General features: G+C 40.3%; 1 protein-coding gene across 5 annotated transcripts in view; it reads right to left on the bottom strand.

The window, feature by feature from the left end:
• LOC107220644 (synaptotagmin-7) overlaps window positions 1-17,856 on the bottom strand; it is a 208,181-nt gene that overhangs the window by 60,766 nt on the left and 129,559 nt on the right. Inside the window, exon 1 of one of the 5 annotated variants that reach the window (XM_046738292.1) lies at window positions 13,780-15,444. The exons of the other annotated variants lie outside the window; for them this stretch is intronic. Within the exon in view, the coding sequence (XP_046594248.1) occupies window positions 13,780-13,868 (89 nt within the window). The 5' untranslated portion in view covers window positions 13,869-15,444. Of the gene's footprint in view, window positions 1-13,779; window positions 15,445-17,856 lie in introns of those variants that run through there. 5 annotated transcript variants of the gene reach the window in all.

Genomic DNA, 17,856 nt, shown 5'->3' with positions numbered 1-17,856 from the left:
TTGTTTGTTTGTTTGAAATGAATAGGCTCCGAAACTACTCGACCGATTTGAAAAATTCTTTCACCGTTGGCAAACTACACTATTCCCGAGTGACATAGGCTATGTTTCATTTTCAAAAAAATTAAGGATGCTTACTAAAACTTGAATAATCTAACCCAAGTTGTAAAAAAATAAACAAAAAACTTCCTTCAATCGCGTGCGCTGCGAAAACTATTAGTGATGGAACAAAATGATGTATTACAATTTTTCAGGACACATCACTATCCATAAAAAATGTCGCGACAGCATGTCTCTATCTTTTATAGTTACGTCACAATAAGCGTCCCTGTATTAAAAACTAGCAGCCTATCCCGGCTTCGCACGGGCATATAATAATATTATGTAATAATATAAATGTTATTCTTTTAGAAACTCACTGTAAACATTGTGTATTTTCTTTTATTATATTATTATATGCCCGTGCGAACCCGGGATGGGCTGCTATTAATTCATATTTCCCTTAATTTCCTGTCCTCGCGATCGAAAAGATATTGAATCTGCTTATAAAGCGTAGATATCTCGGCTTGCTCCACTTTCGTAGAAATTTCATTGCAACGCGTGTTATACATAATCTATTTGATAAACTCATCCATCGTGATTCTGTCCGTTTGATTTCCGAGTTTAATTCTAATCTAGCGGTTATTAGAAGTTGAAAAAGAAGCGAGAAAATAAGGGAAAATGAGAGTTCAAATTGACGTTCAATTTAAAGCTGAGCCCTTGCGCAAGACGCGGATATTAACATTTTTTATTTTCACTTCTTTTTTTTTTTTTTTTTTCTTGCTGTTACGGAATATCTCATCGTTGGGTAATTTGACGGAAATCTGAATACACAACGGAGCCGTTTCATAAACACGGATTGCTGTTCTCGTATCATTTATACATTGCGAGCACGTCATTTGCAATGATGAATGAATGAACGATTACCGAGTAAAATGTCCGCGTCTAAACGTTTGTTGGTATTCAACCGCGAGTGATTTCACGATTTCACCGCATAAACCTGGTTCTCGTATATGTGTCGAGATGACAAGCGAAACTCTGGCGGGGTGTTAATAATCCATTATGCCTTGCGGAAAAGAGCTTTCCTGGAGGCTCGGCTCAAAAAGGTGTTAAAATATCAACGACGACGAACTTTTACAGCATATCTTTTCGGGGCTTTACAGGTCACGTAAAATTCGTTTTCTTATAATTTTCGTGCGGTACGTTGCAGCCAAAGACGGCGAAAAATACAGGTATAACATTGAAAATGTTTCCAACTCTGGATGTGCGTTATCACAACATTTTCCCCACTAAGCTGCTCGGTAGAAGAAAATAAATAAATAAATTCTGCTCCCTAGAAAGTGGAATAATTTTTCATCATAACTACGATTTATCTGCCCAACTGCAAGCAGTTGTATCAAATGATAAGCCAGGTTTATTTGAAAAGTTTTTACGGAAGGTACACGCGTTTGCAACGTTTACCGTTAATAGCTCGGAATAATAAATTGGTACCTGCACCAGAGAAGCGTCGTCGTTGCTTCATACCGGCGACTGTTATATACGATCATTCCTACCAACCCCGAACAAGGGTAATCGTTCGCAGCATGATTTACCCGGGAGGCAGCAGTTACTCTTACCAGCACCATTCTGCCTTGCCGACGGAGCGTTTAACCACCCCTTTCAACCCCCGCGCAGACGTATAAACGATTCGAACGAAGGAGCGTGTCTGCGACATGGTTTCACGCTCGGCTAATTTGAACAAATTAGAGAAGAAATTAAACGCGTTCACGTCACGACTGACGAAATTTTGAGGGAAAAATCGTGCTCGGGGTCCAGACAAGACGGTTGGGGTTTTTTTGTGCGTGTGAACGTGCCAGTGGAGAGAATTAGGCTATTGGGATGCGAAACGCCTCGCTCAGCCGGTGACTAATTACACGTAACGACCTCTTCAGACAACGTTTAAACATCGACCATCCATCAAAACACCGGTGTAACAGCGGCTGTGAACGACAGGCATGCACGCTGCGTAAGATCATTCGGGGTTGAAAGAGTTGACATATGCGACTTTCAGTCGGCTGCGTGATCGCGTTTAATTTTGGGGAGGACATATCTCTTTATGCGAATCGTGGTTGCCGTTAGACCCGAAAGCAGTCGAACGACCTCTGCAATATACAGTGAGAGCCGACGTAACGACGTACGATGCTAATGCAATCCGGTGCAGTTTCGAGTCTCCCTGACAAATGCACGAACAGACCGAAAACCCCGAATGTGCAGGCTTTGCAGGGCTGTAAATTTCCGGAGCAGGGCCAGAGCGGTTCTTAATTTCCAGCGCAGCGGGTTATTGAAACAGTGGAAATGGATACCGAGTCGCTGCCCCGGTTCATATCAGGCTCGTATAACGGCCGGCAATAAACGTTAATAGAATGTAATTCACCAAGACTTTACCAGAGCTTATCTGCACGTGGTCGACAGCCGAGGTTCGAGGTAACGCTGAGTTATACTACTTTTGCGTCTGACCGAACATGATAACGCCTGGAACTGTTTGCGGTCGCCGCCGACTCGCTGGATACCCATCACAGTTGAAAATGTTTCTTGATAAATTTACCGAACATGTATAGGAAGCTTTTCGTATGGTATATTGTACAGAAAATTCACGACGCGTCATGAAGCTTAGTCATACTACGTAGCAAATTTTCAAATTCAGTGTACCGTGTAGAAACATTACTATAAATTTGCATATTAATTTTAGTGAACATGGTAAACTGAATTTTCCTTACATGCTTAGAAATTTTTAAAAATTAAGGATGAGTAAAGTACCATGTGGTTGTTTTTCTATTTAGAACAGATCTTAATAGCCACTTTTTTGTCCAGATCAATTGTAATGAACTGCCGATGCTGTTGATTGAAATGCATTTTAAGAAAGGCCGAAATCTATCAGTTGCGCTAAACACTCGAATGAAAAGTGAACCAATTTTTCATAAATTATGTCGGTTTGGTATAAATTCTCATTTTCATCCAATTTAAAATTGTACAACATCTAGCATCGAAGACACGGTTACTAAGGCAATTTGGAGAGTGGAATTATGAAATCAATTGCTGAGAATTTTGTTTTTTCTCGTCTCTTCCATATTTCACAACTTGAATAGGGTTTAGATTAGTGATTTGTGCCAGAAAATTTGTAAATTAAATAAAGACTTCAGTACAAATGATGGGTGAAAATTGAGCACTAACCGAAAGAATATTTCGATTCGGTTCGGAAAGATTAAACAAATGATAGGAAATTCAAAATCAAATATAAGTAGTAGAAGTAACTCTTTTTTTAAATCGTGGTTGTAAATTTAACATTTCTGTTACTCAAATTTTTTATGCGCACGTTTACATATATATTTACAAAAAATGTACAGCACATTTCAAACAATTAGTATGAAACTAACAAATGAATTGTGTTTACACTACTATGTTAGTAAATTTGAAAAAAAGTTGTGTATTTTTGCAACAACGATTTTAAGAATTTTAATTTTGTTACGAAATTTACAAAATAATGTACGATTATTTCACTTTGCTACACCGAAATTCCACTTTCAGCAAAAGTGTAGTACAATCAGAAACATTTTCAACAGTGCATAGTATTCCCTCGCGATTTGGCGCGTGGTTGTTTTTCGCTCATTCCCCGAGAAGTAGAACAAAGGGTGAAAAAGAGAAAGAGAGAGAGAGGGAGAGAAAGAAAGATGTCCGTTCTTTCTGGTTCTTCCAACTTTCCACACGAGGACCATCACTCGCGCTGCAGGAGTTCATTCCGAAGTTATCCTGAAGAATTTTGACGATCTATGCGCAATAAAATTGCCGGAACATATTATAATTTTATAAAGTGCATAGCGGCTACACGTTCCAATTCGAGATCGCGAGACGAAATTAAATGTATGTCACTTGCATTTCAAAATCAGGTTTGTGAATTAAAACTGCACATGTAGAAATAAAAACTTCAGGATATTTCACTTGATGAGACTCGATAATTGGCTATTTCCCTCATTCGCATTTTGACTCATTTATCCTAGTTAATTATACATAAAGTTCATGGTTTATTTTTAAACTCAGACTAGTGTCCTGACAAATATTTACTCTCGATCAAAGTTGAATTACCTATAATTTGTCATCATTTTTACAGGGCTTAAAATAAATTATACAAGAAACAAAGGTTGATCAATGCTTTACAAAATTGATCTAGCGTTGCTCCAATTATTTATACATAACAATTGCAAGAATGTCCAATTTTCTCGAGTTAATCGGTTTCTTGACTGATTTTTATAACAACTAGTTTCAGGCGAAGTTTCATCAAGTTGGCGATATTTTCTGATCATTTTTTTTTATCATCGATCAAACCAACATTTATAGCCGAGTGTTTCGAAAGTCTGAACGTGTCTTGTCATTAAAATTGAGTAGAACTGTTCACTCGTCGCAAATACAAATATAGAATTCCTATTCCCTAGAAGTTTTGAAGATCGAAAAAAAATATTCTGAATTTCTTTCACGCTCCACTGAAATGAATTGTACAGATAGTTGAAAAGTTTTAGAAGACAATTCTTCGATCGGTTTGTCGATTCATTTTCAAATTTCACGGCCTATTTTATAACCTAAAATATACACTAAATGGGTATCGCGTACGATTTGAGGATCATTAATAGCGAATTGTGCGTCGGGCGTTTCAGTTCGAGTGTTTACGTTGAATGAAGCGATAACCGTGATAAGAGCGAAGCACATGGAGTGCGAACTGAAAACTGGGTAACGACCAGTCTACCATTTGCACTCCATTAATTACGCCGACCGTAACAAATCAGAAGCGACACCGTAAATTGACATTTCATGTACCAAAGGGTGACCCGTCGCATAAACGATTCATGCCCGGGGATGCGCCAACGGGAGCACCTCGAAAGTATAACAGCAAATATGCAAATGGCGATAGCGCAAGTTGTCAGAAGTCAATTGGTGCGACGCGTCGCCTCGCTCTATAACATTTCTTTTCAGAATTTCAGAATATATAAACGACCCGACATTGCGCTCGATTGAATTTCTGACATCGATTCCAGCTCGATTCCGGTGGGTCGACTTTATATATTTTCCCACGGAGGAAATTGATGGGTATAAAGTCGTCGGGTGCTCGAGCTTCTTGTCGGTCGGGAAATATGCATCGGGGAATTCCATCGTTTCTCGATATGCACGGAAATATCGGGAGGGTTCAAAGCACGCGACCTAATGATCCAACTTTCTTGCCCCCGGACCAGTTTGTTGTTTCAGACAAACCGCGAGCATTTGCCGATGACATGACAATTTCGGCGGGGATAAATGGACGACCGCGGTAGACCAGCGCAAACTGACGATGAGTCGAACTCATGAATGATACATCCGAAAATTCCGTGGGCGGTTTTCTAGGCACGTGTCGGAAATAAATTTCAGATTAACGAGCTGCTTTTGCGGTATGTAATTAACGCGGCGAAACCGTGGATTAAGTTTTCTCTGTTCAATATCAATGAAACACACGTCGGCTTGACGTGACATAAAATGCTAACATAGCTGCGAAGGTTGCTGAGCACACAGAATTTGCCATTCGTGGATTTAACGTTTGTTTAACCGTCGATCGGATCAGCAGCTATTATATATAACGAATCGTTTCACCTTTTATTCTATTTTCTTCCGAGTCAAGGCTCGTGCTTCGAAAACCTCCGGATAAATTGCTCGCGCTTTAATTAGTCGAGTCAAGGGCTTGGCGCGCGATATTATACAGATACATGTAGCTTCGGAGAATCGAAGACGACGCGTGATTCTACGCGAAAACTAGGCAGAGAGCGTACAAATTAGCGGAATTAAAACTTGTACACTTGTATATTAATTCTGTTTTTCATATATGTTAATACAACTTTTTTTTAGTTATGTTAATACTTGAAACTCTAAATATGTTTTTTCTCAAATCTATGGTTTTCAAGGTGGGCGACCAACTTGCGCCTTCAATTTTCAACCGATCAACTCCCAATTTTAACTGTAGCTTTATAATGATATTTTATAGTGAAGTGCGTAGGGTTTTTTCGATTGAATGAAATTTAACGATTTTACGACGAATTTGTGACCGATTTATTCATAAAGATAAAACTTTTTCTTTCAAATTAACTTGTAACAGCTGGAAAAATTGTTTTCAGTAAAAACACTTTTTCGGGTCCGAACTCGTAGTTCAAATGTTGAGAAAAAATGTTTTTCAAATATATACGATTATGAACAAAAAATTTCATTTTTCGGCAATAAAATTGTTTAAAAAATATGTATAAAAAAATGTTGGGATCGAAATTGAAAAATCTAGCAACGAGCTCGAATCGCTAAACAAGTTTTAACGATTGTGTCGAAATTTCAAGTCGATCGGATAAAAATTGATCGGGAAATATGCGCCATCGTATTGAAAACGTGGTCGTCCGCTACTTATATTCATCATACCGCCATTTTGTCATTAATTTCAATGAAAAAATTCTAAAATGATCTTGAAACTATAAATGATGAAGGCCTCAAACTCAAATTGCGCTGAGTGTTTACATTTTCTTTTTTAAAAAATCCTCAAAATAGGTATAATTTTAGACCATCCAAGTTGTACCCCCCCTTCATTTAACAAAAATTGTACTTCACGACTTATATTAGCATGTATGAAAAACAATATCAAAAAATATTGACTAATTTTTCTGAAATAAATTGAAGAAAATAACCCTTGATTTCGTGTACACAAAGTATTATTACCGCTTAAAGCGATTAGTTTACGGAGCGAGACAGGTAAATCTGCCAAAGACGTGCAAACCTCTATTAACGCACTGGTGATTCTTAATCAGGGTACAGAGTAAATAAGCCTGGATATTATTCGGTGGAAGAGAATGAATGGATTTCGAGGAACGGTGCAGAAAATTTATATTTCTTCCCTTCCGCACAAGTTTCCGTTTAAAGATTGATATGTGAAATTATTTCACAGCGATTCTGCGAAAATACAATATTGATGCCTTTCCTCTCACCCTACAACGGTACAACACTCAAAATCCGATTTCACTGGGATAAAAAGACCATCGAGTGTTTGACTAATTATATTTTCGTCGTTTGTACAGTATTCATGATTCTAGCTGCTGGGATATACACGACCACTCATGTCCCACTTTGTCTAGGTTGAATAAATTCGATGCTTCTGCATTTAGTTGTGAAGAATTTTACGACGTGTTCGTTGCAAGTAAATTTGAAAAATTGACATTCATTCTCTCTAAATCCGACCGCGTGTCTTGATTTTCCATGGAGAGCTAGCTTTAAAATCCTCGCTCGAGGTCGGATGCTTAGTGTCGCTGGTTTTTGTGCTCGTTTGGATAAAGCCTTACTGTCAGTAGCTTAGCGTACATTCGTAGAATGTTAAAAATTAACACATTACCTGATAATTCTGCTCGTATGTATCGTAATATACATACACAATAATTTACATCGTAAATCTTAACGTCCAGTTAATAACGTGAGAAAATACATTGTTACAATATGTGTACGAGATCATCACTAGCGTTATGCTGGTGCGCTCTTGCTAGAATCGTTAATTAACTCAATTGGGTACGCGTTTTGATCAAGTTTTTGAATATTCGGACGATACAATGTCTGAATATACGTAAGAACCTATAAATGTGCAATGAATTCTATATATCACAGCACACCTTAGTCGGTATGCCCTTGAATTGAGAGAGGAAAATCATTTAAAGAAATTCAACAATGATAAAGCTTGGTCAAAAGTCACCAGGTCAAGGACCTGGACAGCCAGGACTACGAAGCGCTTGTCCTGGAAGTCGAGTTTCACCAGGCAGCGGACCTGGAGCGCAGAAACTACGGAGCGCTTGTCCTGGAACTCGGGTTGCACCGGAAGCGGACCCGGAACGCAGGATCCAGTAGGTAGAAAACCCGGTACTCGAAATCTGCGGAGCGCGATTCTCATACGTCCGCGCTGCTGCGCGGTTGTTTCCGGACTGAGGAATTCGGCTAGCTGATTTTCGTCTATATAGATCGATGACGTCAAGAGAAAAAAAATTTGGGTGAAGTCACTTTCTGAACATCCGAACGTCCAAAATTTGTTTTCGAACTTCAATACAATGCATGATGATTCGAGTTACTCGTCTTCTCTTCACGAAATCAAATATCATCTTTCCAGTTCTATCAGTGAATGTGATGAGCGTCAGCAAGGTGTGACTTGACAGGTTATTTATTATATTATATTTGAGCTTTACACCGTCTCACCCAGTATTTCTTCGCACGAGGTATTATACACCCTTTGAAAATAGATGTTGAATGTATCACTGTAGCGTGTGTCGTTAACGTATACAGGGTGTCCCTAAATTGCCTCCCACGGGCTAGCCAGCATAATACCTCGTTAAAATCAAACCGAGAATTTCTTTTCCGGAAGATCGTCCGACGCATAGTTTTTGAATTATAAGCGATAGCGCTAGGCCAATCAGAGTGCACCATTTCATCTAGATTTGCCGCCACGGAAATTGCTGTTTTGTTCGTCTGGGTGAATTATTATTATTTGTATACGAATTAAATATCGGCACCTCCCCTCTTTCGCTGCTGTACCCCTTATGCTTGAGGATGCGCTTCTGTTTACACACACAAGTGTGCGCCCATGGATGTGCGGCCGGCAGCGTATGCCGCGGCAACAATACCGAGGTCAGCGCTCGAGAAGGGGTACAACAGGGAGAGAGGGGAGGTGCCGATATTTAATTCGTAAACGAATAATAATAATTCACCCAGACGAACAAAACAGCAATATCCGTGGCGGCAAATCTAGATGAAATGGTGCACTCTGATTGGCCTAGCGCTATCGCTTATAATTCAAAAACTACGCGTCGGACGAGCTTCCGGAAAAAAAATTCTCGGTTGGATTTTAACGAGGTATCATGCTGGCTAGTCCGTGGGAGGCAATTTAGGGACACCCTGTATACGGCAAAAATATGGTACAGATATTGTCCCCCACCCCATTGGTAAGATAGATATTGTACTCAAGGGGTGGCCCACCGCTTAAACTGGGAAGATATTTTCCTTTTTTTTTTCTGTTTGCTTTTTTTTTAGAATGTTCGCAGAGATACAAGCTCCATTTCCTTCACGCTGCAGGAGGAAAAAAGAAAAAGCGAGAAAAGAACTCGGAAGATTTCGTGCTCCCGGGCAAGTTTTAAAACCGCCAGGAGTTTGTAGTTCAATCGAAAGTTCGAAGTTATTTAATCCCAGCGCTGCCTTGGCTATCAGTTTAGGACAAAATTGTTAACGGGTTGAAAAATAAATAAAACTGAGACTTGCAAGAAGTACGAATATTACAGCGAGCTTGTTACCCAACAAGGATAACCGAACTTCGTGTTGCTAGAAGAACTCACCGCCAGTATCACTGATTGAAGATTAAACATTCTCTGCAGTTTAAGTTTGCGTAATTTTTCGTGTCGCGTAGCTCTTATCACAGGTAACGTCGTTTATAGATACGTTACGAAAATGTCACTGACGAATATTAAACCGGCGAATGAAATGTCGCAATGAAGATAGCGCTGAAATATTAACTAACGTTAACTTGTGACTCTTTGTGGACACCCACGTGGCACTCAATCCTCGCAGTTGACGTATGTGCAATGGTGTTTCCTTGTCGGTATGACAAGCCTGTCGAAAACACAATGACGATCACTTATCCACGTTGTATGTACGTATACCTATGCATACGTAACCCTAAGTACGCGACTGACTTCAGCCCTCGAATTTGTTATTTTCTCGAGTATTTTTATACAATGGATGGAAAGAGCAATTAGGAAAATTGTTTTGACAAAGAAGAGAAGGCCGCCGTTTGCGGGCAACGAAGAAACATCAACGTTTCGCTCCAAATTTTCGAAGTGCTTTTCACGTTGTTTAAACGTGAATATAGTATTTGAAATTTTTCATTCTTATATATCTTCGATGCGGATGGAACATTTCACAGTGGTATATAATTGAAAAAATTATTGTACACAAAATTTCACACATTTAATAACTTAATCTGTGAGCATTAGTGTGAAGCTTTATTATATTATATATATTAGGACCATGCAGCCTGTTTAAGTTCTTGAAAATTTAGTTGGTTTCCCGTAGCGACTACAATTCACACATGGACTCGCAACTGCGTTTAAAACTTCGCGAGCATACTTCTGATCAACGTAATTTCGGTACCCTCAAAGCCCGACAAGCTCCGATCGTAAAGTGCTCAGGACGTGCCAACTTTAGGTTCTAGAAGATTTATATGACCCATGCAATGTGCAGAACGTTAAAGCTGTTAGCGATAGCCGATTAGCTATATCAAATTGTCCGATTGGAGCAAAACGGGGGCTGAGTTAGAGACAAAAATATAGACGAATTTGTTGCAACCCGATAGCCGTATCATAAGGAGGGGAAAAAAGCAGAAAGAATAACGGAAAAGTATACATCTGCACAGTTCGGAAAAAAGATCGACTATTGAAAGAGCTTTATCGCTGGGATTGATCTTATCCCTAGAAAAAAATGTATCCTTCTCTGTATTCACGTCGATGAAGATAAGTTTTCCCGGGGGAAGCAGAATGCGTTCACCGAGGCTCCGTAAGTTTTATATGAAAACTCAATTCACCCAAGAGCTTTTCGTACAAAATCAGGGGACATTAAGATCATCTTTGAAAATTGTGTTTCACGCGGTATCCTGCGTACACGTGTACAGCTTTATATAAACATGCGGGGGTGAGCAACCCCGAAGATTAGGGCTCGCAAAAGTCCCACAGAAACCACGCCGCGGTGGTTCGAGAAAAGGTTATTCGGTAGGGTGCGGCCGCTTATTGAGGCCTCGGGGTTATTATATCGCGATGTTTCACGCCGTCAAGATTTACGTAACTGATATCACGGCTCCCTGCGTTAGAGTCCTGATCCCTCGATATTAGACCCGGAGAGCACTTCGCCATTGGTTAGCAGTACACGGTGAGTGGATTATATCCCAGCCAGCCACTTTCCAATTGAACACATAATTTTCAATCCAACCACTTTTCGAATATCCATCCCTCTCAAGGCTATTTTTATATATCCGAGCATGCAGACTGTGGCAAAACCACCGTAATCATCGCATTGTATGATCTTTGGAGAATTTATAAATACATTGTTCGTATTTTCTGGTGGAAGAAAGACATTTTCCACAGGTGGTGGACTAGAAAATGTATTTACAACCGGATCCATATTCTCTTTTTTCTTCCCTCCGAAGAGAGACGTGTCGTAATGTGTCTTTTGGGAGATAACGTATTCACAGGTATAAATATACATAACCAAATAAACTGATATTTCAAATAAAAATATTTTTATCCCCGTGGGTATATTGATATGACGTAATGAATTATTTTCTTGTCTTACAGGTGTTTTCATTTATTCACCAGGAAAATTTATTTTTTATTATTTCAATTTTCAACAAAACAGGCGTTTCGCACTCTTCAAATAAACAACTGATCAGAAAAATGAGGTTTTTTGTTTTTTGAAGTATGAGATCCAACCGATACGGCTTCAACTTTGCCTCGATGAAATAAAATTGCATGTTTCATGAGTGTCTTAAAAAAAAAAGGATCAACAAGACGAGCTATTCCTGGTCGTATAGTTGAGATAATTAATACGCTAAAATTCCATGATAATAACTTTCATTTTGCAAAGTTTTGATGATCAAACGGTAATCTAGGGTCTGAAACACTTTAGGCGCTCACATGAGTATCATAGGATAGAAAAGTTTCGGCAACAACACAGCGATGATATTGCCACTTGAAAATCGCGGTAGAGTCAGAGTTGGGCGTATTCACACTCTTCATTTATACTAACTTCGCAGTTATTTTAGTTATGAAAACTCAGTGCTTATGCAATGCGATTATTCTAGAAAATGCAAAGTGTGTTAGAAAACTGTTGATTCGCTGTTGGTAAATAAATTTTACAGGCTTGCCTCGGCTGCAAATCGAATACGTAAAACATGTAATATAACAATGGTTGTATATATACAGTAATGTTTTGTAATGCCTTGGACATCTGGTTAACTTGTTTTTTATTTGAAACAAAATGCGAGTTCTATTCTATACGGATTAGGTGACAATGACTGGCGATACAGCCGACGTGAGAAATTGGGCGTCATTGTTACATACTTTGTATAGAATCAAACTCGCATTTTTGTTTCGAAACGAAAACAAGTTAGCCGGAAGCCCACGGCATTAATTTGAAACATTACTGTACCTAGGCGTATAAATAGGTATGGAATACAGGCATGAGCGAAGTGTGCAAACAAAAAAGCTGTTAAAATCGTGTGGAGACGGGGAAATTTTTCACCTTTGCTTTTTGAACCACATACATACATATAGCAAAATCGGAGACAGCAGATAATTCCGGAAAGTAAGAAACCAGTAGACGTACGAAAGAAGAATAACGGTCGTGAGAATTGAAGCTGATTGTGTGGTAAAATGAGCGTCGAATAATCAGGAGAAACGACAAGTAGACCCAATGGTGACAATGTTGTAACAGTGCGTTAACCACATTGCGAAATGACATTACGAAATGGGCGTGAGTGCGGCCAAAAATGATGAAAGAGATTCGCCAGACGGATGGAATGAGCGAAACGGGAGAAAAAAAGAAATTTCAAAAGACCGTAACAAAGAAGAATACACCAAACGTAATTTCACCTAAGAAAGAAATATACAGATACAAATTGGCTCTCAAATAAAATTATGAGAGAAATATATCAGCAAGCGTAAAGTTCAATCAGATAAAAGCTTTATATGCTTTAATATAAAAAAAAAGACTCAGTTTGAAACTCGCATACTGAAATTTCTTGTGACTCAAGCGCGAATTAAGTCGCCCGAATTTCCATATTATCTTTTATTAGCATGTAGTATTATACTTGAAGTTGGCAGCGATACGCCGTGGCTATGAGCATGCCTATGTACACCAGTGCTTTCCTTATTTACGACCGGTGGTTCGGCGAAACTTATCAACGGTACAATCCTTTGCACGAGGCAAGAGGCTGATGCAGGGTACGGTGGAGAGCATTGGAGAGAGAACTTCCCAAAGACTCAGTACTTCTACTCGACGTTTCAAATCCTTTGACCATACATTTTTCTGATTTGTGGATACCTTTGTTCCTTTCAGCCGGAATTTGTTTTTCAGATTTGACGAAAAGCCGGGTCCTCTGCAGGATCTTTCGCAAAAAATTTGGCGAATCGACGACCGGACACTGGGTAGAAAAATGACGAATGTCGGTCGTGTATCATTTTCTTTATCAAGTACGCACACCGGTGGATCTATAACGGAATTTCGGCGCCGTCTGAGAGTCCTGATATTTCTCCCTAATTGCGCGATTCCACCCTGCTCGACGCTCTCTATACTTATTCAAGGGAGAATACGACGACAAACCATATACTGCCATTTCCAGAAATTGCAGACAATCAATTCTGGACGTTTTACGAATCCTACAAGTTTCTCCCGCCTACGCGTATAATGCAAGGTCGTACCACGTGCTCTTGAAATTTCATTGATTTGATTATCTCATTCCGTAAAGTGAATATTTGACTTTACGCGAACTTCGAATCTATTCGGAGAACCGCGAGTTACATCTTACTTTCTGTGTCGTCCAACTTGGATCGATAAGGTGAATCTTAAATTGTTCGAATAATTGTGGGTAGAGTTGAGTGATTTGAAAACGACGAATCATTGCTGGGTTTTACTTACAGACTTTGGGAGAGAAATCGCGATAGCGCCAATTTGCCGATTCGATTGTTTTTCAGCCCATCCAGCACCGCTGACGCTGCAACCTCCATTTTGAAAGGAAACCGCTTTAAACTATTGTCTATTCAGAGTCCACTCTCAGCTTCCCCGTTTCCAATTTTATCCCGTGACGTTCGATTGGCCCGAATATTCTTTTTTATAGTCACTGGTTAGAATGACCATGTCGGCCGCACGTTAGAAGACTTTTCATTATCCGTACTGAGACTACATTTTAGTTTCCGCCTGATGGCGACGAACGGAGTCAACGCAACCCCCTGTTCGTATTAAATTTTGGATTACTGTTCCCTCGAGTTACTCACAATCCGCAAACTCGGCTATCTCGTTTTCTTTCAAGAGATCTTGTACCTTATTTTCTTAGCGCCGTACCTTTCCGAAGCACCACTTTAACCGAGTTACACTCGAAGCCACCTCGAGAGCCTCTCGAACCAGCAAATTAATTGGCTGTCAATTCTTCAACCACTTACAATTTTATTTGCACTTCGAATGACACTTGTATGTTCTCGTGCCACTCGTGGGAGTTTTTTTCTTCCTCTAGAGTCCACTCTCGAAAACTTTTTCACCAAAAATATTGCAAACAACGATTTACTTGGTCTTGCGAAAGCTTCGCTGAGTTACCAAACATCAGAGTCCGCACAATAGATTCACAATTAAAGCATCTGACAATTAAGGACATACGGTTTATGCTCGATTGATTAAAAATACGATGCAATACTGTCACATGTACTGCTACGTGTATGCATCTTGTAATATTATACGAGTATATGTATAGGTATTATTAGGCCTTTGGAAACTTTGCTTTTAACGGGATCACAATATAATGACGATTATTTTTCAACGACAATATTATAGACTGTGTTAAAAATAGCAATAACAATAACAGCAACAACAACGACAACATCAACAGCCTGCGTATACAACTATCGGTATTGTTAGCGATCGATCTAAGTTGAATAACACGCGACAACGGGAAGGCAGAAGAAAAAATACTAACGGGGCGACATAGAGCTTGGTGGGATTATCATACACCGATCATTAAACATTTCAATATTCACTTAATATGTATTAAGACACTTGGCACAGGATTATTAACATCACAAATACAGCTTATTTAAACGAATCTTCAATATTACCATATACCGTTTTATGATCGAAAAATTCGAATGAATGTTACCATGGTAAAGAAGCGCATGAAATTTACTCTCCGTTCGACTTCATGGTGGCTGGTGGCATATCATCCAAGGAACCCCGACGACTAAAGGGATCCTCTAAAAGCACGCGTAGCGTGGTTGACAGAGATTAGACAGACAGAGAGCACTGACGCTACGATCCTGATCACATGGGCTTTTTCCTTCTTTTCCTTCTCTTTCTTCCGTTTCTTCCTCCCCCTCTTGCCCGTTATCCTACCATCAAGAATGCGGACCGTCAAAGCGAAGAGCAACAACAAGTCCGTCGCATCGGTTCTTTCCACCGCTGACGAGACTCCCGATATATAATTGCGATCGTTGCAGCGATCGAAAGGAGCTTTAAAGCGGCGTGAGGATCGTGTGGAAGTTGTTGATATACAAAAATATATGTGCTGTGTGACAAGTAGCAAATGGCACGTTGGGCAGACACGCCCTCCACCGAACACTGACTGCCGCTGTCGTTGACGGTCTGACCTAGTCGCTCCGCTCTCAGCTGCTCCAACCCCTAGCCGTTTTCCCGAACCCCCCACCCCTCGTTCAACTCCGCGGACGCGCTTCGTTCGCCACCACGACCCCAAACTCTTGGCATGCCTTCAACTGGGGGATAGGCATGAAACTCTGTCAAAAATGACTGCAAGAACGGTTTTACAAATGTAAAGGTGACGAATTCGAAAACACGTTGTATAATTTGTAATCTGTAAGTGGTTTTTTGGATGGTCTGGAAAAAGAAAAAATTAATCTTCTACGATGAAAATTATCTTTGTCAGTATACTTTGAAATTCTATGGATCGAGTTTCCGGTTGTTTGAAAATTTCATGTCTTGACCCTTCCGTTGCATGGTCATTTTAGTTTTTGACGTTTATCTTTTCATACGACCGGAATCTAGGGTAATATAACGTCGAATATGGTAAATTAAAACTGAGTTGAAGATCCTCAGTTTTACAATTCTTATCAACACCCAAGATTTGGAAATTTTTATCAAAAAGTTTATAGTTTTGTTGAAGTGTTCTCCTATATTTGCGGCGAGTAGTAACGAGAGCCGGAATTTACGACCCCACTGACCTTCGAGATACAGCTGTAAGTTCTCAAAACCAGGGATAAAAGGGCCGGTGTATTTTTAATACCCATCGAGACCGGTTTATACTCGAATGCCTCTTGATCCAGGGACCCAAATCCCTGCTGCCCCGATAGAATCCTGCCAAAATCCGTTTGTTATAGCTGTACGATTTCTTTTCGAAAGGCCGAAATCAAAGGTTGGTTAAGATTGCGCTCAACGGCGGGGTGGATCGAACGAAGACGAAGGAACAAATTAGCGGCGTTGATTACGGGAAAGATTTTGTCTCCTAACTTGCGGGCTTAGCTCCTCGACTACACCGGCATACGGGGCAAGGCTGATGGTATTTAGAATAAAGTAATCAGGCGACTTAGGCTCGTCGCAAATGTAAGTGTAAGACGGTTGGGTGTCGTTGACAGGCTTATTTAAATCTCGGATACTCGAGGGCGGGAAAATGTACCGAGTCGGGGAACCGTGAGCGGCGGTTGACGGCCCGGAATAACACTGAAACAATCACGAAGAAAATGGGGAAAGAAATGAGCGGAAAAAGGAGGCAGGATGAGAGTATACGGCTGTGCCTAGTTCTGGAAAATATTTTACCAGATTTAGCGACGCGGGGTAGAACTCGGTGTTGTTATTCCAGAACCGAGTAGAGGTTTGAGGATTATGTAGGCATCTTGGATTCTGGCCACGAGTAGTCTCCGTTACAGGATCTAATCGCTAACTTTCACCCCGCACCCTTCTATCAATTAAGAAGGGTCTGATCACCATTTCGACTTTGATTTTCAAGTTAACTATAGTACTATAGTACTATAGAAGAGTACTATATTTTTGTCCTTATTTTGAGCGAAAAATTGTCTTAAGTTGTTCAACTTTGTACTTATTTTACTGAAAACGACGTGTTTCGGCTCTTTTTACACGGTGACTTTGAAACTGTGCCTGCGATTGCGATAAAATTTGATACACGTTCTATTATGACCCTTAGTTCGCGCAGGAACTAGAATGATTCGCGTCTGAACTATGCTATGTGACTTATGAATTGAAGACGCGTTAGGATTGGCTGAAATTACGAAACAGGCACTGAAAACTGCAAGTACCGTGACGATGTTAGATTTTTCAATTCCGTTGATAACTAAAAGTTTATTGAACCTGGAAATGCTATTTTTTCACTTCACAGAATTTTACCCGGGTATCAACAGCGACTATCCAAATTTAACTTAGTAATCAAGCGGCAAAGGGTGAAACCACCCTTCTTAATCATTCTTCCCGACGGCGACACGGCTCTGGGGTCTCGCCCCACGTGGTGTACCGTAACAGCGCGCCTATTACCGATCTGTAACTTCAAACCGCATCGTCAAGACGCTGGACGGCTCGTCTTACACCACAGCTATAAATATCAATTATCTACTACAATACGCCCCCCCATAAACGAGAGAACAGGGATCACCCGCGTTTCAAGGTGACGACGATCACTTAGGTAGCCAGTGACGCGTAGAATTGCGTCTGAAGCAAGGCTCTCGTTCCGTTCCGTTCCATTTCGCATCGTGTAGGACGTAGATACGGCAATTCGGCCAGAATACTAAGACATTTTCGGCCAAGCTGCTACTCATGGCTGGTCTGAGAGGGGATGGAAAAAATTAGCACACGCCATCGCGTGTCATGAGTTGAGGATCATCCGGGCGCTATTGATCGGCAAACTCGGCAACCGGATCTGATATTTGAGTATATCTACGGTATCCGGCTGTGGGTAACTGGCTGCAGCGTTTGCTTACACGAGACGGC

This window comes from Neodiprion lecontei, chromosome 4 (genome assembly GCF_021901455.1).
Source record: "Neodiprion lecontei isolate iyNeoLeco1 chromosome 4, iyNeoLeco1.1, whole genome shotgun sequence".
In the NCBI taxonomy this organism is placed as follows: Eukaryota; Metazoa; Arthropoda; class Insecta; order Hymenoptera; family Diprionidae; genus Neodiprion; species Neodiprion lecontei.
Note: the sequence above shows the minus strand (reverse complement) of the source record. Positions and strands in the feature narration are given on the sequence as shown.